Raw genomic sequence first — 23,892 nt, forward strand, 5'->3', positions numbered from 1 at the left:
ATTGAAACCAGGATCTTTTTTGAAAGGAAAAAATAATAATAAAAGATGCTAAAAATGAGCAGAATAATCCTGAAAACTGACATTTTTATAAAAATGGGATTTCATAAATTGGCTGATATGGAACTGATGCTAGACTTAGACTAAGAGCCCAAAATTTCTGCAAATATAGCTCCCTTCCCCACTAGCCACACTTTCCCCACTAGCCACCTGGCATGAGAACACCCCAGCAGGTGGAAATAGATTGCTTGGATAGGAAAACACATTAATTCTACTGCTGTATCAGAAGGCTGTTATTTATGGGTCCCTATCCATGATCAGGCCCCATGCAGTCGAGCACAGGACTGAAGAAAATGTTATGAGAACACAAGGCAGATGGTTACAGCCAGGTGCCCGGAGGGGCAGAGGACCCTAGGCCACCAGAGGAAAAGTTTGGCCACCAAATGTCTGCATGCTGGACCAGAGAACCCTGTGGTGAGGTTCGGCTTGACGGAGCCAGTTCTAGGCTTGAATGAGTGGCACTGTGGCTGAGGGAATATTCTCCACTACATCCCATGCACCTTCACAGATTAAGGGGCCAAAAGGTAGTTAACGAAGGGCCAATACTCATTCTAAATTCCATTCTCTTTTCCACGAAGGTAGGTAAGAAAGAGCTCTTCATTCCTTAGGGAAGGAATGTGGGATTTACCTATGTCATGCAAATAACAAAAGGAAAAAAAATATTTCCTATATTTCCTACAGAAAGGCCAAAACTCCTGCTGAGTTAGGGAGTGCTTGAATTTCTAGTCAGAGCACTAGAGAGTTTGAAGAGAACCTAGGAAGACTGGTCGCCTCACCTCACATCTGGCTTCCAGACAGACTCCTCTGTCACCACCAGCAAGCTGCTGCGCTTCATCAGGGAGACATCCATTCGGTGTCAGCCAGCTCTACAGAGCATTCTTCCTCATGCTGGGCCCAAATCAGCCTCCTTTTTAACTTCCAAGCATATTGGTCCTAGGTCAATGCTTGAGAGTGGAATCTGCCGCACCTGCTCCTTCCTCCACAGGACAGCATTCCGTCTCCTCCCCCTCCTTCTCCTTCAGAGCAGGGAGGGCAAGTGGTTTATTCACCAAAGTCACTTCTCTTCATGGCAGTAAATTTAGAAAGCTTAAAAAGAAAGTTAAGAAATCACACACACACACACACACACACACACACACACACACAGATCCTACAACACACTCCTAATCCTGGTATTCTCCTCTACCTTGAAGTAACTACAAATAAGTAACATCTTTTTCCAACAATGTGTGCGCATTAATGATCACAACTATACCAAATTTTTTATCCTTTTCTTACATGGCATACTTTCATATGCACTAACTTTGTTATCAAAAATGTAAATGGCACTTTTAATCGCCACATATTATTGCATTGTAAAGCGACAGTATACTGTATTTGACAGTCCCTGGCTTCTGAATATTTACCTTTTCCTCCTTTTCCGTTTTCATCCCATAATATAAATAGCACTGGGATAAACATTTCTGTGTATACATCTGTGTATGCCTTTTAGATTATTTCTCTCCCAGATTTGGAATTATTAGATGAAAGCATTAAATTATGTGAATGCAAGCTTCCTCAAATATTTTAGAAAATTATTTTTTGAGTTGGCCTTTTAAATATTTAAACACATCAAGTATATTACCTCTTGAATTTTTTGTTACATAGATTTAATATCCTCAATATTTGGAAATCATGCACATTTTATAGTCATTTGTTAAATGTAGACTTGAAATTATTTCTTTTGCTGTTTGTGCTTCAAATGAAAGCATTAAAAGAAGTAGCACATGGCCAAGAGTTTCTACATGAGACATTATTACAGCAGTATTAAATTTTTGAAAATCAAACATATAACTCATCTTTAACAAAAGGAAAAATAACAAGTTTCAACCTTTTGGGGTTCAAGCATACCTCTTAACTATGAGATTTGAGAGTGTCAGGTAAATATCAAATTCTAAGTTGCCCTGGAAAGATGTTGGGGAACACCAAACATAGCAGATCTATGCAGTGGCCTCCGGTAGAATGGGAGTAACAGACATGATTCAAATGTCTTCCTCCTGACACTAAAATAGCCCAACAAGAATGAGAAATGGGATAGGGATGGAGGCTGGGGACACCTGGGGCATGAATTAAGGATTATCTTTTAAGTTTGGGCCTCTGTGCTCTGTGTAGCCTATTGCCCACTGCTCTTTGAGTGCCTGACCCTAGATGCAGATCAGAGCACAACCAGATATAGGAGACTGGTCACCTTCATTCAGTCACACTCTCTGACTTTTTCAGATCACCCATTGGAAGCTGTCCACTTGCTGAAATTAAAACCAACAACAAAAATAACTTCCTTTTACTTTATGCTTCCCACCCACCATCTTACTGGCCACTAAATTCTGGTCTATTTTCTCTCTGAAATAGCTTTTATATTTACTACTGTCTTGTGCGATGGCTCTTGCTCAGACCCTCATTATCCCTCCCAAGAACTACCGAAAGAGGCAGATGGGGCCAGGGTGGGCTTTAATGTCATCCTGGCATGTGTTCGAATTCCTGTTGTGCTTCCTACTAACAACATGCTTGGAGTTATTTAATTAAATGATCTGGACGCTAAGTCTCCTTATTTGGTCATTTGTTCACTTTATTTTTTTGAGAAACCATGTGTTGTCCACATGAATCTAGGCATTGGCTTTATAGTGGAGGATTAAGACATATTAGTTCACTGTCTTCATTGAGTTTATATGGGAAGAAAGATGATAAACATGAAAACAAAGACAATCTTGGAAGGTGATGTGTATTATAAAGTAAGTCAACCTGTGGCAAAGTAATGGAAATTGAATGCAGGTGGAAAAGCTATTTTGTCTGGATGAGCATCATTCATGAGGTGACTTTTGAGACCCAAAAACAACAGGTGGTCCATGGCATGAGAGTCTGGAGAGAAAGTTTCAAGGAAGAGGACACTGCAAGAGCAAAGGCTCTAAGGAGAGAAGGAGCTTAGCTTATTCATGGTACAAAAAGGACCATTGGGATCATCAGACAAATGGGTGGTTGTGGGATAAAACAAGATAATTCACACAAAGTATTTAGTACATGAAACATCATGAGTGTGAAAGTATGACAGGTTATTATCTCAGTTGAGAGTCCCAGTCAGCTTCTGAGGCAGGTGTATTATTTTCCCCATATAATGGCTGAGGAAACTGAGGCACAGAGAAGTTAGACAATTTTGCCAATTAACAGAGCTGGAATTGTGACTCTAGAACCTTCCATCTTCATCAGTTCATCAGGCTGAGCTGTACTGACCACCTCTGATTTTGACTGAGGAAGCCCCTTTAGGGTGTATAATCATAGTTCTGTTTCATACTTTGAATCACAAGTCTTCAAATTAGAAGGAAATGTGGGAAAGCTTTAGCTGTGACACTCCGCATGTGGGAAGGTAGGCCTTAATCCCCACTTCACAACTGAGATAACTGTGTCCTGAAAAGGTTGTAATGATTTGTGCAGAATCTACAACTGAGAAGTTGGAATAAACCTACACCCAAAATTCTCCGTGTCCAATGATAACAAATGCACTTACCGAATGACTGCAAGATATAGGACTGTCATATCAATAGAAAAACTCTTACTGGAAAAATTCAAGGAGAGAGTGAAGGGGAATTTCTATCTAAGCAAAAGTTCATCTTATTTTAAACATTTTAAGTATTTAGCCTATTGTAACAACAACAACAATAGCCTATTTTAAGGAATATAACCTATTTTATATGTGAGAAAACTGAGGTCTACAGAAAGGAAAGGATTTTCTCAAAATAGCAGGGCTATTTTAAAAATCTAGGATGAGAACTAGACTCCAGTTTAGTACTTTCCAACACTGAAATTCTGTGAGTTGGTATCAGTCAGCAGTCTGGCAGGAAACACAAGGCACACTTAAATAGAGCTATCAGGGAGAGTTTAATGAAGGGATTGTTTGCAAAAATATAAGCAGAGATTCTAGACCCTACAAGGCTGGTGAAACACCCAAAGCCAGGGGAGCCTGGGTGCTCAGTCCGTTAAGACCTCTGCCTTCAGCTCAGGTCATGATCCCAGGGTCCTGGAATCCAGCCCCACATCAGACTCTCTGCTCAGCAGGGAGCCTGCTTCCCCACTCCGCCTCTCTGCCTGCCTCTCTGCCTACTTGTGATCTTTGTCTGTCAGATAAATAAATAAAATATTTTTTTTAAAAAAACAAACAAACAAACAACAAAACACCCAAAGCTAGTAGAAGTGAAGTTATCATTTCTATACTCATTGTTACCAGAGAGGAAGAAAGCCATTGCTATACCTGTAACTATCAGAGAGGGTTTCACAATAGGGATACTGGCCCTTGGAAGAGGAAAGCAGCCACTACAACCCAACCTTCAGTCAGGAGGGATCCCCAAAATAAATACCATGACCTCTCTCTTCTTCCTTTCTGATCTGTTAGTTCTTCCCATTGGGCACAGCACAAGGAGTTGAGATAATATCCATAGAGGCCAGTCCTTCGGCCGGTATATAGGAAGATAGAGAGTGGCTCTGGGGGCAAACTGAAGATGTTTTCTGGCTTCTATATATCTTGAAAGCCAGGGGTTGGAGATATACAGGACCAGTAACAATTCTCAGAGTCAGTCATGCTGCTCTTCTTGGAAGATTTGTTCCTAGTTCCAGGATAGGCTGACAACTGGCTTATAAATGTATGTTGATATTGAGTAAATAATTTTAGGATCAAGAAATTTAACTAGCTTTTTAATGAATGGATTAGTATCAAGAAACTGCTAGTGGGACTCAATTGGTTGAGCGGCTCAATTGGTTGAGCGGCTGCCTTCGGTTCAGGTCATGATCCCAGGGTCCTGGGATTGAGTCTCACATTGGGCTCCTTGCTTGGCAGGGAGCCTGCTTCTTCCTCTCCCTCTGCCTGCCGCTTCACCTGCTTGTGTGCTCTCTCTCTCAAATGAATAAATAAAATTTTTTTTTAAAGAAATTGCTAGCTACTATACTCTAAGTGAGCATAAATACTTTTTCTTTAAAATACAAATGCTGTCAAGTCTGTCACTATATCTTTATGTCTCCTTATTAGATAACTGAGTAATTCTCTGTGTCTCTCTATGCCCCAACTATGTTTTTATAAAGTAATAATTTTCTCTATTTATTCAAAGGACATTATGGTGACCAAAAGATCACTTACTAGATAATAATCAGGAACTAATGCAAAAGATAAAATACTAAACACTTGATTTTATGTGTGTTTGTATTTATACACATATTTTTATTTCAATTTGTTTCATAATATCTTCCCAGTAAATCTGAGAACCCCATTCAATCAAAATAATTGATTCACTAAATGAAAGATTCATTCTAGTGGCTTTTGTTGTTGATTTGAGCAAACGCAGGAGAGCAAATGTGCTGAAATAATTGTGGGGCTAGAAGACTCCTAACCCAGCAGTATACTGTCTTGTATAATTGCAAAGCATAATTTCCTAACTTTCACTTTAGATTTTTGGTATCAAATACAGCAAACATTTCAGTGTGTTTTGTTTTTCCTGGTAGCATATTGATCATAGAAAGTTTCAGAACTCTGTCTGGGAAGAGAAGTTTCAGCACTTGGCTTTTGGAAGATTTGTTTTCAAAAAGCGACTTAAACTGCTAATATTCTGCCAAATAAAAACACAATGGTAAACTCCAGGAAATTTTTTAAAATGCTTAATCTTCTGAGAATTACTTAACCTCATGTTAACTAGTTAGTGACTTTAAGCAAAAATACTGACCTGGGCATAGAGACAGGAAAATCTTTGGAGAAACAGAAGTGTAACTCATGAAGTTTTATGAACTTACTTTGTAAGCAGAGAGCAAGGTCCTTTAAATTCATTATATATGTATGAGCCCTAAAAATGTTACATTCAAATACTCAGATGTTGTTTTTATTTATTTAACAAGCATCTAGTACTTAATATGTGGCTGATACAGTTCTAAGTGCTTTGCACAGTTTAACTCATTATATCTTAAAATAGCTCTATAAGATAGATTCCCTTTATTATTCCCATTTTACAGAATAGGAAAATAAGAACTGAGAATTGTATTATTAGTAAGAGGTGAAGAGGCTGGGGAAAAGGATGACCCAGAAATTGAGCTTCAGAATCTATACTTCACCAGCTCTCCAGATGTTCAGTGTTTTGATTGGTTTTAGAGGTTTTTTCCACTTATCTGCTCAGCATAGAATAAGACTTATGCAGCCCAATTGTCCAGGGAGTTGGTGGTATCCCTTGGTTGAGTTATTTCCCCCTCTCTGGCCTCTGTGTCACCATCAACAAATAAGAAGCATGGACTGTGTCTCAAATTCTTTTTCCAAATCTAGGATTGCAGGAGCCAATGAAATGGCACCTCTTATTCCTGGCAATGAAAAATGGTAGATGTTTCAAAGCTAACAAAAAATTTCCTCCTTCTGCAGCACTTCACTAACCATGGGAAGCAGAAAGTGGGAAAAGTTAGAATGTCAACAGTTAACTCAAATTGCATACCAGTCAGCACTACCGTTTACTTGCTGTAATCTATGTGTTAATTAACTAATTTGGATATTTGTCCCTGGTGTTTATATGGACTTTTACAGTTTTTAAAAATTCTTTATCCTGATCGTCTCATTTAATCCTCATAAAACTCCTGAGAGAATGACAGATCATTAGGGTTATACTCTCCATTAAGAGTAAACTTAAAAATGGAGAGATTAAGTGGCTTATCCAAAGTCACATAAGTATTTAGTGACAAAGGGCATGTTGAGCATTTTTTTTTTTCCTGGTCCATCACATATTTACCAAGAATCTTTGTTAAACCAGAATGAAGCTGAGTCTAAGAAAGACAGAGACAGGGGTCCCAGAAGAGCTCTCACCTGTTGGCAGACATTTATAAAGCACTAATTATTTGAAAACTAATAGCTCCAGAACAGGGGAACACCTAAATCACTTCCTCTGAAGGCTGACATTATACTGAAATAAACAAATATGTATAGGCATCACTCAGATGTCTATACATCACAATGAATACAGGTAAATCCTGTGAGAGGCAATATGAGAAAAGAATGTTAGGAAGTTAAGGGTGATAACTCTGGGCCTACCCTATTTGGTTTGAATTCTGGTTCTGTGACCAACTAACCAGATATAGAAAACTTAAGTGAGTTGTTTACTCTTTCTGAACTCTAATTTCTTCATCCGAAAGGTGGAAATAATAATGGTATATATTCCATATACTGTCCCAAGGAGTAAATAAGCATGTGAACTGATTACAGCAGTGGCCAATAAATGTCAGCCGCTGATGCTGTTATTCTATGAGGACAATGATGATCACAACGGGAGAAGGAATTGAATCCTATCTAAGCGCATTTCACAAACAGGTAATATTTCTTCGAGGCCCTTTGGAGAAGAATCATTTCACTAGAAGGAGAAATAGCAGGAAGAAAGTTCTAGATAGTTGAAAAGATGAAGCTTAAACAGTCAGGAGGAGTGAGAAGTGTGGAAGGGATGTCACCGGACGAGGTGAGGTGGGACTGGAGTCTGAAGGTTCTTACTACCAACACAAGGCTGGACCTTACTGATAAAAGGAGTCAGTGAGGAATCATCCAAGCCTCTTATTTATTTTTTATTTCAGCTTTATTGACTTATAATTGATACATAAAATTTTAAGATATTGAAAGTGTACAACGTGATGATTTGATACTTGTGTAGTTGTGAACAGACTCTCCACCCCCCCACCACTTAATTAACACATATATCACCTCACATATATGTCATTCTTGTTTGTCTGTTTTTGCTTTTGGATGGAACTCTCTTAGGAAATGTCAATTACATAATAAGTGTTATTAAATATAGTCACCATATTTTACATTGGATGTTCAAACACTATTCATCTTTTAGCTGAAAGTTTATACTCTCTGACCAAACTCTCCCTGCTTTCTCCACTGCCAAACTCTGCTGGCAACCACTTTTCTACTCTGTGTTTCTAAATTTTGGCTTTTTGTGTTTAATATTTCACATATAAATGATATCATATAGTATTTGTCTTTTTCTGTCTGACTTATCTCACTTAACATAATGCCCATGTGCTATTATTACAAATGGCAGGATTTCTCTATTTTCTCTGGCTGAGTAATATTGTTGTATCTTTATACCACCTCTTCTTTATCCTCTCAGCCATTGATGGGCACTCAGCTTGTTTCCATTTCTTGGATATTGTAAATAAAACTGCAATAAATATGGAGGTTCAGATATTGCTTCAATGTCCTGTTTAAATCTTATTTTTTTCTGATAGATATATAGAAGTGGGATTTCTGCATCAAAATGGAAGTGATTCTTTTTGGGGGGGGGGGTTAACCATCAAATGGTTAGAGCCAGCCAATAGTCAAGGGAGTTGAACACAATCTCCCAATTACTAACTGTTAAAACAGAGCTTTTATTAACAGCATAATGTGAGAGTTTAAAACTTCATCACTAGATTTCTCTGCTTACAAGATTTAAAAAAAGCCTAAATATAAGGCAATAGTGATAGAAGATGATGTTCATGGATTAGAAGAATTAATATTGTTAAATGCCTATATTACCCAAAGTGATCTAGAGTTTAAATGTAATGCCTATCAAAATATCAACAGCATTTTTCACAAAACTGAAGCAAATAATCCTAAAATTTGTTTGGAACCAGAAAAGATCCTGAATAGCCAAGTAACCTTGAGACAAAGAAAAGCTGGATTTATCACAGTTCCAGAATTTAATTTATACTACAAAGTTGTAGTAATCAAAAGGGTATGGTACCAGCACAAAAGTAGACATTTGGATCAATGAAACAGAATAGAAACCCCAGAATAGAAAGCCTATGGCTGATGTCCTGACATCAGCCTTAGCAACATTTTCTAGATATGTCTCCTTAAGCAAAAGAAAAGCAAAAATAAACTACTAGGGTCACATCAAAATTAAAAAGCTTTTGCACAGTGAAGGAAGCCATCAACAACACAAAAAGCCAACTTACTGAATGGGAGAAGATATTTGCAAATGATATATCCAAAAAGGGATTAATACCCAAAAGAACTTAACAACTCAACACCCTCCCCAAAAAACAAACAATCCAATTTAAAAATGGACAGAGGACCAGAATAGACATTTGTCCAAAGAAGACAGACAGAGGACCAACAGACATGAAAAGATTCTTAACATCACTAATCATCAGGGAAATGCAAATCAAAACCACAAAGACATCACCTTCCACCTGTTAATCAAAAACCCAAGAAAGTACACGTGTTGGCAAGGGTATGGAGAAAAAGGAACTCTTCACACTATTGATGGGAATGTAAATTGGTACATTCACTGTGGAAAACAGTATGGAGATGCCTCAAAAAATTAAATATAAAAATACCATATGATCCAATAATTTCAGTAGTGGATATTTACTCAAAGGAAAAAAAAACACACTAATTCAAAAAGATATATGCATCCCTATATTGATTGCAGCATTATTTACAATAGCTAAGATAAGGAAGCTATCTAAGAGTCCACTGATAGATGGAGATATATATATATATATATATATATATATATATATATTCATAAAAAAGGATGAGATCCTGTCATTTGCAACAACATGGATGGACCTAAAGGGTATTATGCTAAGTGAAATAAACTGGATAGAGAAAGACAAATACTATATATTTTAACTTGTGTGGAATCTATAACAAATACTAATTAAAAGGGAAATATGCACCCCAATATTTATAGTGGCATTATCTACAATAGCCAAGTTATGGAAACAGCACAAGTGTCCATCGACTGAGGAATAGATAAAAAAGAGGTGGCATGTGTGTGTGTGTGTGTGTGTGTGTGTGTAATGCAACCATTTAAAAGAATGAAACCTTGCCGTTTGCAACAACATGGATGGAATTACAGACTGTTATGCTAAGTGAAATAAATCAGTCAGAGAAAGACAAATACCATATGATTTCACTCATATGTGGAATTTAAGAAATAAAGCAAACAATCATAGAAGAAAAAAGAGGGAGACAAACCAAGAAATAGACACTTAACTACAGAGAACAAACTGATGGTTACCAGAGGGGAAGAGGGGGAGGGATGGGTTAAAAGGGTGGTGGGAATTAAAGAGTGCACTTGTTGTGATGGGCACTGAGTGTTGTGTGGAAGTGGTGAATCACTATATTGTATACCCGAAACTAATATTACACTGTAAGTTAATGAACTGGAATTTATAAATATTTTTTAAAACAAATGAATAAACAAACAAACAAAAAAACAGAATCAGACTTATAAATATAGAGAACAAATTGATGATTGCCAAAGTGGAGGGCAGGGAGAGGATGGGCAAAATGGGCCCAGGGGAACAGGAGACACAGGCTTCCAGTTATGAAATTATGGAATGAATAGGTCACAGAAATAAAAGACACAGTGTAGGGAATATAGTCAATGATATTGTAATAGCATTGTTATGGTGAGAGAAGGTAGCTACACTTTTCAGGTGAGCACAGTGTAATGTAAAACTTTGTCAAATCACTGTGCTCTACCCCTGAAACTAATGTAATACTGTGTGTTTACTATACTCAAATTAAAAAATTAATAAAAATTAGTGGTGGGAGGGAGAGGATAGATTTGGAAGAAAGGGTGAAGACAAAACTGGACACATTGAGAAATAATTTGTAGTACAGAATTAAGATAGAAAAGGGACAAAGCGATTCTACCAAAAAGATAATGGTGGCATTAAAGCAAGATAAGGAGCAGAGAAGGTCATGAAAGTAGGTTAAGATGATAGTTTTATTTTAGATAAGTTGGCTTAAAGTGTCTGAAGGACACAAGCCATTCTTGAAACAAGCTTTGTTGTTAACTGGTGTATCTTTTTTTCCCAGCTTACTTATACGATGAAATCTTTGCCTCACACATGGTTTTTCTACTGTTTTTTTATTGTTAATTTGCCCAGAGGGGTAGAATGAAAACTACTTCAGTTACAGAGAAATTTAGATAAACAAAATCCTCCTCTATTTTTTCTTTTACTAATAATTTTATGATTGGTCACTCGTGCAGTTTCTAAAAGGAGTCATAAATAACTATTTTCCATTAGCATTGAGCTACGAAATAATATTTGGGCTATACATGAATCCAGCCAATTCCGGTTTCTGCTGGTTTCCTTTAAAAACTGAAATGGGAGCCTAACATTTCAAGCAGACTCAATTTTACACTCCACGAGGTCTGTAAAATACAGAGCATTGCTACCTTATCTGCTTAGATTGCAGGATAAAGTTTAACTTTTGTACTTTCAAATTGCCTTCTTGCCAGGGGATATAGAGCAGCAAGTGTGAGAGGCACAAGTTCTTTATAGAAACATTGGCCCATCTTTGTTCCCAAGCTTCCAGGAAAAAAAAAAAAAAAAGAGAGAGAGAGAGAGAGAGAAGAAGAAGAAGAAGAAGAAAAACAAAAAGACAGGTTCTGGGGATAAGCAGGCAGAGAAACTTATTCCCCTTTCAGAAAAGATTTTGAGACTTTGGGTAGAAAAGCAATTCCATGGTACATTGTAGTGTTCTCTGAATCTGCCTGAAGGTAGGCATATTATCCAGGGAGTGTTCCTGGAGGTAATACAATCACATTTAATTTATCTCAGTGACAGTGCAAAAATCAATGGCTACTTTAGGTGAGCAGATGTTGGAAGGGTCAGTAGCAAAATCATCATCATAATAGCAGAGAGCATGCAGGTAGATTCCTAGGATGAACCATATGCTATTCAAAGCCTTTACATGCATTATTCCATTTATTCTGTGGTTATCATTCATTCAGTAAGAGATAGAATTACTTTTCTCTGTTGGCATTTACTCCCTTAGTGATATCATTGAATTTCAGGGTCTTACGTATGATTTATATCACGATGACTCTGCCATTTATATCTTTAGCCCAGATCATGATTCTCAACTCCAGACCCATATATCCATCCGGTCAGCTGACAACTCCACTTAGACGTCCAATTAGTGACTCTTCCACTAGAATTAAGGTCTATGTGAGCAAAGATTTTGTTGTTGTTGTTGTTCATTCTAATGTCCACAGTGACTTGAACAGTGACTGGCTTGTAATAGGCACTCAATAAATAATTGAATGAATGAATGATGAACTGTCCCTAGAATCCGGAACCATGGTAGGCATTGGTGGTAACAAGATAACTGAGATAGCTCTCTTGTCTCCAGATGTTCACATCACAGAAGAAATGACAGATATTCAATCAGGTCAATGATATATAGAGCAATCAGAGCAGAAAATAGACAACTATGCATGCTGGATGGAAGTCTGAGGAGACTTGTCCTCTGCAAAGCCCTGTCCTCACTGAGATAAGCCTCAAAGAGAATAAATGTAGAAGGAGATGGTGCAAACAAAAGGATTAAAGTTGACAATGCAGGCTTTTTTCAGAGAGTATCAAACTGTCCAAGATATGATGTCATACAGTGTGTGGGAGGAAATGATGGGCGGTAAAACCAGATTATTGTTTCAAATTCCATTCCAAAAAATGGTCCTTATTCCTTTGCCCACACCAAAGTAGAAGAGTATAAAAGACCTGTTTTAAATTCTTTTTAACCATTATTTCATTTCAACCTTTCAACAAACCTTTGTAGTAAGTCCTATTATTATCCCCCTTTATGAATGAAGAAACTGAGGCATAGAGAGATTAAGTTCCTTGCCCAAATTCACAGAGCTGAGAGTCAGCAAATGTTTTCAAACTCAAGAAGTATAATAACAGAGCCCTCAACCCTAAAGATTCTAGAACAAAGCCTCACTAGTAAGTGTGCAATAGTTATTAATAATCATAATTGCTGCCCTTTATTAATCACTGTATGTCAGCTTATAATTCAAACAATTTCTCAAAACAACTTTATGAAATTGTTATGAGTATTATTCCCAGTTTATAGATTTTAAAATTGAGACTTAGGGAGGTCAAACACATCATCCAGTATCAGAATTGAGAAACAGATCCAGGAAAAAAAAAATCGGTTGGAACAACTGAATAATTTGCTAGAATGAGGGCTCCCAGGCACTTCTCTTCTTATTGTAAGAGTGGCATTTGTTGTCACTATAATTAATACTAATATTACTACAAATAACAACAATATTATGATTGTTCACTGTGTCCAAATCACATGTACCTGCTCATTTTATGTCCAGAGTCATTCTATATTATAATATCAGGTTTAATTTTATGCTCATCTTCATGGCATTGGACATCCAGCAGAACTAAGTCACAGAGAATCATGCTAACTTATTCTAGTCACAGGTAAATGCCCAACTGACATTTATGCTAAGCAATCTGGTTTTCTCTGAAGCAAGAAACTAGCTGAAACCTACAAAAAAAGGAACAAAACCTAGATTACTGCTCGGTTTTCCTGATGCTCTGTTTTTAATATAGACATGACAGGGATGCCTTGCTGGCTCAGTTGGAAGAGCGTCTGACTCTTGATCTTGGGGTCATGAGTTTGAGCCACACACTGAGAATAGAGATTACTTAAATAAATAAACTTGAAATATGGCCATGACAGGTAAATATTTTGTGCAAAATATTTACTGGCATCCCTGATATTAGCCCCAAAATATCCCCCAATATGACACCAAAAATTTATTACAAAACTTACCCAAACTCTTAATTCCTTACATAATTGATTCCAGCTCTTTACTATCTACTCTTTACTGTCTAAAGCAACACATAGACCAGTAACATCTTGTGAATCAAATATTAGACTTTATGTAAGTAAAATTTCTATCCATCTGGTTAATATTTGTTAATGAATGTTACCTAGGCTTATTGTGGTAAGCATTATGCAAAATATGCAAAAATTGAATCATTATGTCATATAGCTAAAACTAGTATAATGTTATGTATCAGTTATATCTAAATAAATAAACAATGAATTGTACAACTTCCATATGTTTAATCTTTTACAATAGGCTTTAAATTAACTTTTTAAAAATGCATCACCTGCATATTAACTTCTGAAACAAAGTAAAGAGAACAAAGCTTGTTCCTAATGACCTGGATCAAAAGTTGGCCATTGACTACTTTGTTATTATTATTTGCTATAAAATACTCATGTGCCTTTTCAACTTTATTTTTCCTCCTCTCTTCTTGTGCAATCAGCTGTCACTTCTAGACTTTAGAGTCAGTACATTTTGGTTTAGGTCATCACTCATAGCTTCCTGTTTCTATGTCCTTTGTAAGTTACATTTATTCCAACCCTGATTCCCTCAACCATAAAAGCAGGGTGGGAATATTTGCATGTAGGGTAATCATGAGGTTTATCTATAATAATGAAAGTGAAAATAATTTTGTTTGCTACAAGGTGCCATCAAATGTTAGGTTTTATTACTGTGACTCATGGGCTTCTTTTAGTTTGTAACCCTTCTTCCCCAGCCCCAACTGCTTCCAAAGTGGAGTGAGAAGCTTATTAAAATTGCAGGTATGGTAAGCAGGGGGACACTCTGATTGAGATAGGACATTGTGACATGCATTTGGCAAAGCATCATACTAGGAGCCAAGGAGAGCCTGGTCTGGGCCCAGATCTGCTGCTGCTGTGTGCCATGGCCTTTGGCTTACAACCACTAGTGTCAAGGCTTTATATCTGAATATAAATTTACAAGGTGAAGGGGCTGGATTCAAAGCCACATTCAATTCTAGGGTAACTCTCTTTTCTGTGTAGAGACCTTTTGCTACTAAATTCCTAATTCTTTGGTGGGTGTATGATTTCCAGATAAGTAGAACACCATCCTCCTTTCTCTTCTGTGGTAGGCAGAACAACAGAATAGTTAATGATGTGAATCCTAGAACCAGAGTATCCAGAGTTCATATTCATACTGTGGGCCTGCTATTGTGTGACCATGGACAAACTACCTCATCTCTCTGAGCCAGTGTCTTCATCTGTAGAACATGATTTAGGGTCCATAGTGCGCTGATGGGGATTTTATGAGTTAATAGAAATAAAGTGCTTACACAGCAAATGCTATAAAAAGTGATTTGTTATTATTATTTGATTTTAAAGACAAACTAAAGAAAGTCTATCAAACTTGAGGAAAGACTCTTTTGTTAGGACATTTTTAGTTTAGTGAGCTATCACAGCTATCTTTCTTTATCTTTCTCCTTTTAAAAAATTTTTTTCTTTGATTGTATTCCCTCTTAGCTGTTGACTTTCCTGACTAGAGTATCAGTCTTTTGGGTCTATCTTGATATGTAAGTTCAATCATAATCCTTGTCTCCTTCTTACCAAACCCCAGCATTTCTGTTGTAGATTTTCTCTCTGTGTATAATGACTTGTAATATAACTTTTATGTTGCTCATTTATCAAAAAGCAGGTAAGAACCTACCAGCTATGAAGTAATAGCTCCTATCATAAGGAGTCACACATGACTTGCTCTGGTAATAATACGGCTAACACTAATAATGAGCATTCCAATTAGGTGATTGTATTTTAAAATCTAAGCTTACTTTTAGAGTTATTATTTATGTTTATAAATAAGGTAGGGGCAATTCATTCATGAGTGCTATGAGAGAGAGCTTCAGCAATCTTCCTCTGAGTAGTTATATTTTCTAAGTGATTGAATCCAGTCATGAAATTGCAAAGTAATTCAAGTTCTCTTTGAATGGAAATTTCAATATCATTGCCAATGATCACCTCTAACAGAAGATGTTCAAAATAACTGGATGTTTTCGAAATACGTTCCATTTTTCCATGTGATCTATGAATATTAAATGGGATACAGTATTAATTAATAAAGGGTTTTTTTTGGTCCCAACATACTTTCAGGACTAGAACTGAAGACACACATGTCTGATTAAGAAAAATCGGGTGGTTCCAGCTATTCAGGGTGGTCTGGGATGTGCTAGTCTCCTGCAGTGTTTTGGATGGATTGATTGCTTTCTACCCGTGGGCTGTGCTTCATCAGCTTGGAGTTAATTGCTCGTGTACTCTCCATGTGCACCTGAAAATAGCTCCTGGTGGGTGGAGAGGTGAATGGCTGTGCACACAGTAAGAGTCAGAAGAGTTCCCAGGCCTTCGGATTCTTGAGATAAAGCGTTTAAAGTTGGCGAAGTTTAAATAGTTGCTTATAGTGCTTGTCCCGGGTTTGAACTCTCTCCACTGAGAGAAGTCAAATGAACAGAAAATAGACAGTTTGTGTCATTTCCCAGCAAACCCACTGATCAGCGGTGTGAACCTAAGCAAATTCTTTAATCCTGAAAATCAACGTCCTCGACTGATTATAACGCCAGCCCCTCTAGGAACAGTGAGGGTTGGAGCCAAGGAATGGAATGCTCTGAGTGTATGGCATTCTCTCAATGCCTGTACAAGTTTTCAAAGTAGGAAGAAAGAGAGGAAAGAAATTGCCTTGGTACCATGTGCAATCGCTCTTGAAATCGTCACCTGGACAGCTTGGTCTTTGTCCTGCTGGGTCAGATGTGAACATTAACCAAACGGTAGCATCCTCTCCTTATTCTAGACATTCTCATGAATAGTCTTCGATGTATATAGTCAAGAATCTTCCACTGGGGTTTAGTGTAAATCTAAAATCTAGAACAAAATTCATCAAACCATCCTCCAATACCTGCCACTGGACCAAGCTTCTAAAATCAGATGCAGCCTATTATTAGGAGGGAATCATCCTCATCACGATTTTATTGCCACACTGATAAAGTTACTATTAAGCCAATTTAATAAAGCATGAACATTAGGATTAAAGATACAAAGGGTATTTTTATAAATGAGATAAAGCAATATAAGTCAAGCCGGCTGAGTCTTTGGCTAGGCAAATCAATTTCAGCTCAAATAGAATTTTAAAGGCATAGTGTTTATGATATTTTATAATGAAAAATGGATACGCTATGTAAAGAAGGGTCATGCTATATTGCGAAATAGACCTCCTGTAGATACATCTATTATGTCTGGGAGGCTTATAGTAGGCATTCATTGATTTCATATGTTTTCACTGAGCACATTTAGTGTGCCAAACTAGCACACTACTGTTGGACTGATGTAGTCAGTGGTCTGATCAGTCCTAGGTGGAAAGAGGCAGCAGACTCCTGTGTACCCAGCCTGGGTTCTAAACCAAATTTCCAAGGGGAGGGACATTATTTATAAAGTGGTTTTATTTCAGCATCACAGGCCTTGTGTACAAACACTTGTTTTAGGAAGGCAGACCTCACACTCATATTTGTTTATAAAGCAAGATGTTCTGTAGTTATATTCTGGAGGGTATGGTTTGACCTTGGATAGAGTCAAATTGGCATAATTATAAGTGGGGCTATAATAAACTTCTGCTGTAGAAGAGAAGTTGTAAGAAAGAGGAGAAAGATGCCTATTTTTAAAACTCATTCTGTTGTTCTCAGGTGATTTGAACTCCAATTTCTAGCCCAAACTGTGTCACGGCCTGAGGGGACTATTTACTGAGCCATAGGACAACCTCGGCCCTGAGAGAGTTAAATCTAAGAAACAAATAACAAAAAGAGACAGCTGGGAAGCTCAAGGGTGTCTAGGTTTGGGAATTAGTTGTCTGATTAAAATTAAATCTGTTAGAAGATACATGAATTAAAATGCTATTTGTATTCAGCTTGTCTCAGGATGCAAAAGCAGCACTGAATTAGCAACTCAGCAAGATGCCAGCGGAGTTAACTCTTGGCAGAGGCCTAGAGATGATTCAGGTGGCCAGGGTCCCACCTAGTTCTGGTTTTAATCTTAGACACACACTTCTCAGTGCTAAAATGTATAAAAACACACAGTCTTTTTGTTTTGTTTTTGTTTTAGTTTTTCCAGCTCTGAGATAGCATCCCTTCTGCACCTTGTTCTATTTGTTTCTAAATCAGCACAGCATGCACTGCTACCACGGTGATCTCTCCGAGGCACGCAGGCACGGTTCCCCTGAGGCACGGGGGTTCAGCGACAGCCTAAAATCTATTTTCCTTCTAGGATTTTGGATATATATATATATATATTACCATCTCTTAAAATAGCATATTGGCTGAGCTCTTACACCTTAAAAAACCAGGGATCAAATCCCAGCTCTGTCCCTTACTTGCTATGTGACCTTGAGTAGATTATTTAAGCTCTGTGAGTCCCAGTTATTCCTTATAAAATAAGACAATAATGGGTTTCTCACAACATTTTTGTCAGCATTAGAAAGAGATAATACCCAGCCACGCTTAGAGCAAAAGCTCTCTATACAGTGGTGATTTTTATTAACAATCTCATCAGAATGCTTAAAAAATTGTACTTTAGGGTGATGAAGACACCTGTGTGCCTCCTTGCTAACTAGTCCTTTGACCTTGAACAAGTTACTTAGACTTTCCAAACCTCCATTTTCTCATCCCTAAAATGGGGATGAAAATCCCTCTTTTGAATTGTGTTGTAAAGATTAAATGGTATAAGGGGCTTTCCCACTGTCCAAAGTTCACTGGCAAACTGTGAGCAACAAGACTCGCTTTTATGAGTGTTGTGTGTTATTTGAATATAGGTGGATGTATCTATTTACTAGGGCTACCATAACAAAATGCCACTGGCTAGGTGGCTTGAACAGCTAATTTATTTTCTCACAGTTCTGGAAGCCCCAAATCAAGATGGATTGGTTTCTATTGACCTCTCTCCCATTGGTTTATGATGGGCTGCTTTCTTGCTATGCTTATACATGGCCTTTCCTCTCCGTGTGTGTATCCTTGGTGTCGTGTCGCTCTCTCTTCTTATAAAGATAACAGTTATATTGGATTAGGACAATTAAATTGGATAACATCATTTAATGTTAATTAACTCCTTAAAAGCTGTATACAGCCATACTGGAGGTTAGGCCCTCAACATACAAATTTTAGGGTGATACTATTCCACCCATAATGGTGCCAGAAGTCAGACTATAGGAGATTAAGGAGGAAGCAGGAGATAGAAAATGGACCCAGTGGATCTAGTCAACTTTTCTGAGACATTTGAAAATGCAGAAAAGGAGAGGAGATTCAATATGTTATTTTTAACATTCTTATTTCTGTTGGTGTTGAGACAAAATGTGACAAAGTAGAGAGAACATAAGGCTTGGCATCAGAGACTTGGGTGTGAATCCCTGTCTCTGTCTTTCTCCTATGTGACATCTGGTCACACCTATCTTCACCTCAGTAAGACTGAGTATCACATGTGTAAAGAAAAAGACAATTATACCTCATTGTGGAATTACTGTGAAGACTGGAATTATATCAGTAGAGCACCTAGCCTATCTCCCAGCATACAGTAAGGGCTCAATAAATGTTAAGCACTGTATTAAAATCCCCCCAGAGAGCACCTGGGTGGCTCAGTCAGTTACATGTCTGCCTTTGGCTGAGTTCATGCTCTCAGGGTCCTGGAATGGAGCCTCACACTCAGGCTCCCTGCTCAGGAGGGAGTCTGCTTCTCCCTCTGCCCCTCCGTCTCCCCATGCTCTCCCTCTCTCTCTCAAATAAATAAATACATTAACAATCTTTAAAATAAAATCCCCCTAAATGGGTGCTCCTGAAAGGTGGCTGAGTCAACTCGTGAATTTCAATCCTGTGCAGAATCATGCTGTGCTCTCCAGAGTTTGCCTCCAGGAATCAGTCTTGATTGGGTTCGGTGGTATTGCTTTTTTTAATGTCTGCTGGTGATTGCTGATGATTTCAGGTTTTTAGAGCCTGTCAGCTTCCTAGAAATAGAAACAGCTCTTTGGCAGGTAGGAGTCATTAGGAAGTAAGGTACTAGTCAGCTGGGAAAACAAGAGTCCTCAGGTAGATGCTTCAAGTGTGGTGCTTTGAGTATTGCTCATGATGCTCATCCCATCACAGTCTTAATTCAATTATACTGACCCTCTGGCTCCAGGTCTTTTGTCTCAGTCTCAGCCTCAGCAAGTCTGTGACAGCTAGAGGAAGAAAGTGTGTTGGTGCTGTGGTTCAGAATGCTGTGTGGTTACAGAGGCCAAGGAATGAATGTGCTGTTTTGTTTCTTTCCAGTGGAAGGGTCACTGGGTCTAGAGAAGGTTGTGCTATGATTGAAAGACTACTCAGAAAATCTGATTAAAATTTCCTCTGTTTTGCTTTTGCTGTGTTTCTCAGAACAAGGCATGGAGAATGTGAATCCAAAGAAGGCATTTAAGGTCCACCAATGATCCACAAATCTCAATTTGAGAAATAATTTTCTAGAGAACAACTAAGGTTCAAGGGGTTCCTTGCTACTTTAGTAGCAACGTCATTTGTTTACTGATTCATCCATCCATTCATTCATTCATACACCAAATAATTCTTTTTTTAATAAAGATTTTTTTTATTTATTTATATGACATAGAGAGATCATAAGTAGTCAGAGAGGAAGGCAGGGGGTGGGGGAGCAGACTCCCTGCTGAGCAGAGAGCTTGATGTGGGAGCTTGATCCCAGGACCTTGAGATCATGACCTGATCTGAAGGCAGAGGCTTAACCCACTTAGCCACCCAGGTGCCCCACCAAATAATTCTTGAGTGACTGGGGTTCCAGACTCTGTTAGGTCCAGAGGATATATATATATATATATGTATATATATATACATATATATATCAACAAGACTTTGCTTGTGTCTTCAAGGAACTCACAATGGAGAAGGCAGGCATGAACAGGTCATAAAGTTATGTTTTGCATACTTCATGAGAGGTAGGTAGTGTGTGAGAACTCTGTCCAGGGAGCTACCAGTTTTGCACGGCGGAGCAATCTGGAAAAGCTTCAGAGAGGAGGCAGTAATATTTAAATTAGATCATAAGAGATATATACATTTCAACAGGTAGAAAAAAGAGAGAGGAATATTTTAAGCTGAGGGAATTATACTGTAATCAACTCAAAAGAAACTTATGTGAAAATATTTTTCAAGAAAGCAGAATCTTTTTATCTGGTATTATCTATTTACATCAGGTCTGTTCCAGAGCATTTATTTCTGCCTTAGCAACTACAATAACAACAGCATAGTCTAATTCATTGGATCAAGAGCAATTTTAGGGAGCACCTCCTTTCTAAGCTCAGGACTTGAGTACAATCAACCCATTCTACTCAAATGTTCCAGTGAATGAAGGAGAAAATTGAAGGAGCCCCATTTGGGCTTTTTTGATTTTCCCCATAAAGTCCAACCAGAGGTCAATTTGTGAATGCGTAGCTGCCATTTCCCCAGCTACCCGTAGGCCTCTACACATCCTTCAGATGCATATCTCGCTTACTTTCGCATCAATTTTATGCTTGTCAGCTTGAGTTTATTCTTGGCCTTCTCATCTTCTCATGTCCCTTTTATTATTCTTATCCATCCATCACTATCCTGCAGTTTTCCATCTTGCTGTTCCAAAATAAACTATTATTATATGAAAAATACAAAACAAATCTCTGCTTTTAACCTCTTCCCCATTTTGACAAACACAACTCTTCCAAGCACCTGTTTCATTGCCATTATTGGTCTTTTGTAAACTTGACGGCAGTCATTAGGACACCCCTGGATTAGAGTTCTACAGAAACTTTTTAACTCCTGCTCTGTGAGAGCTCTGGCCCATCACTGCACTTAGTGGGACAGGGCAGGAAGTAGATACAGATGTTAGTGAAAGGTAGCCCTGAGTATCAGAATGATGTGACTTTTGTCAACTGTATTTCCAATTGATACATGAGACATGGCATTAGTATGCCCTGGGTGCAGAGATGATGAGATAAAGCTCTTCTGAGACTCATGTATCTGAGTTAGAAATCTGTATCTAAGAGGAAGGAGTATAATGCAAATTAGCAAACCATGGCTTAAGGGCTGGGCCTGGATGCTTCTATTTCTGGCGAGTTCCTTAACCAAGGTGTGGATTGGCTGATGGCAAGAAGAATTTCTTAGGCCTCCACTGGGCCCCACTGCAAAAAAAAAAAAAAAAAAAAGCTGAAATTAATAAAGGATGCTGTATTTTGAGACCTGAGCAGCCAGATCCTAATACATTCCAACAAGCTCCCAGCTGTGCTTTATAGGACCCCAGAGCAAATACGTAGAGACTAACAGATGAGGGGAGAAAGAGTTCCTTGGACAAACACCCTATGGGGTCAATTGGGTTAAACAAAGTTACACAGAATTGTTTGTTGCAAATCCTCTGGAAAGCTTTAATTTCTAGTTTTGGTCCCAAACTATGCTAGCATTTCCCAAATTTATATGGATATCAAATTCTTTTCACATAGAGCACGTTTGAGAAATTAAAGTGTAAACATGACTCACAAAGGAAAGTACAATGTTTTAGAATTTATCTGTAGCTATAGACACTCTTTGCTGCAGAGTAGGTTCTAGCCAGAAATGTCCCCAGGCCCAGTCCATCCAGAGCGTCCCCGTGAAGACTGGGTTTATGCCAGTCAAATCAGCCGCTGATTACTCACTTCAACACCTGACCTAGCTGCTTTATTTGTAGGCCCAGGCCAAATATTTGATTTCAGTGGACTCCTCAGAGAGTATTAGCAGAGTCCTACCTCCCAGTTGTATGATACACAGGGTAGTACTAATTGTCATTAAACTGCAGTTCCATTTTTCTAACTCATACTTGGTATATATACACCAATTCCAGGTTTTAACGTTATTCATGATTTTGTGAACTCTTCAAACTGCATTTTAAAAATGCTAATTTTATAATATCTAGTGATTAGAGTTTGTGGGAGGAAAAGATTATGTGGAATTGTCTTCGCTTAGTTATGTAAACTCTGGGAAATGTAAAGACTGCTTAAGGTGGTATCAGATTCCTTCCTCTGGAAAAATCACCAATATCCAGTAAACGTTTCATTGCTTTCCTGTTGTTGTGTATAAGCATCAGTGACCTGTGGCTGCTCTTAAGCCTCTTTTTGGTTCTTCTCCACAGACAGCGTGGAAGATGAACTGGAGATGGCCACCGTCCGGCATCGGCCTGAGGCTCTGGAGCTTCTGGAAGCCCAGAGCAAATTTACCAAGAAGGAACTCCAGATTCTTTACAGAGGATTTAAGAATGTAAGAACTTCCTTTTTGACTTTACCTTCACACTGTTCTCAGCAGAACATTGAGAAGTGAGAGGGAAGAAGGGAAAATAGATGGTTCTGTGAGGGCCCCATCATATGCACATTTCATATGGATCTTTCCTAGATGTGGATATCATCGATATCCATTTAGACTTTGAGTGCCTTTGGCACACCAGTGCTCATACAATGTGGGTAGACGTTAAACAATGATAAGTACAGAAAAAAGGCATACTCAATTTTGTTCTTTGTATGTTTTGTTTGGTTGGTTTTGTCTATAATGACATTGTTTCAGTAAGCTTCAATTCTCTCTTCATTACTGAAAGATAGTCTTATGTTTGACTTGTATCTTGACTATAGATTAAGGCCCATCAAAGAACACCATTCCTAGCATTGGAGAAAAGTCACTCTAAGTTTATAAAGAAAACATGCTACCAATGACTCTAAACACAAGTGTCTGAGGTAGGTAGTCCTTACATCTGGTTCTTTGTAAACCAGGTGAACCTATGATTCTCCTTCCTGAGTGAATCATCTTCAAAAGGAGTGATAGTTCGTGCATACCAGAGGATGAGGGTGAGAGACAACGATGGTTCAGACAATTGATCAGGGACACACTCTTGGTATGTGTTTAGTATAAAGCTAGATTTTGTAGGTTATTCAAAAGCCAGAGAAGATATTCAAGGAACTTCTGGCCTATATAGGGACAGACTTGTCATGAATTTATTTGAAAACAATTCATCCCTGGGGCACCTGGCTGGCTCAGTACGTAGAGCATGTGACTAAATCTCAGGGCTGTGAGTTCAAGCCCCATGTTGGGCATGGCACCTACTTTAAAAAAAAAAAAAAAAAGGCATTTCATCCTTAAATGTGTCACATG

The 23,892-nt window shown here is 38.1% G+C and overlaps 1 protein-coding gene across 5 annotated transcripts in view; it reads left to right on the forward strand.

Annotated features, from left to right (window-relative positions):
• KCNIP4 (potassium voltage-gated channel interacting protein 4) overlaps nt 1-23,892 on the forward strand; it is a 1,119,538-nt gene that overhangs the window by 987,931 nt on the left and 107,715 nt on the right. For all 5 annotated transcript variants that reach the window (XM_032854145.1, XM_032854183.1, XM_032854173.1 and 2 more), the window contains one exon: nt 22,886-23,010. In XM_032854145.1, coding sequence (XP_032710036.1) covers nt 22,886-23,010 — 125 coding nt within the window. The remainder of the gene's footprint in view (nt 1-22,885; nt 23,011-23,892) is intronic.

Source organism: Lontra canadensis, unplaced genomic scaffold (genome assembly GCF_010015895.1).
Source record: "Lontra canadensis isolate GAN:19392208 unplaced genomic scaffold, GSC_riverotter_1.0 scaffold1, whole genome shotgun sequence".
NCBI classification, from domain to species: domain Eukaryota; kingdom Metazoa; phylum Chordata; class Mammalia; order Carnivora; family Mustelidae; genus Lontra; species Lontra canadensis.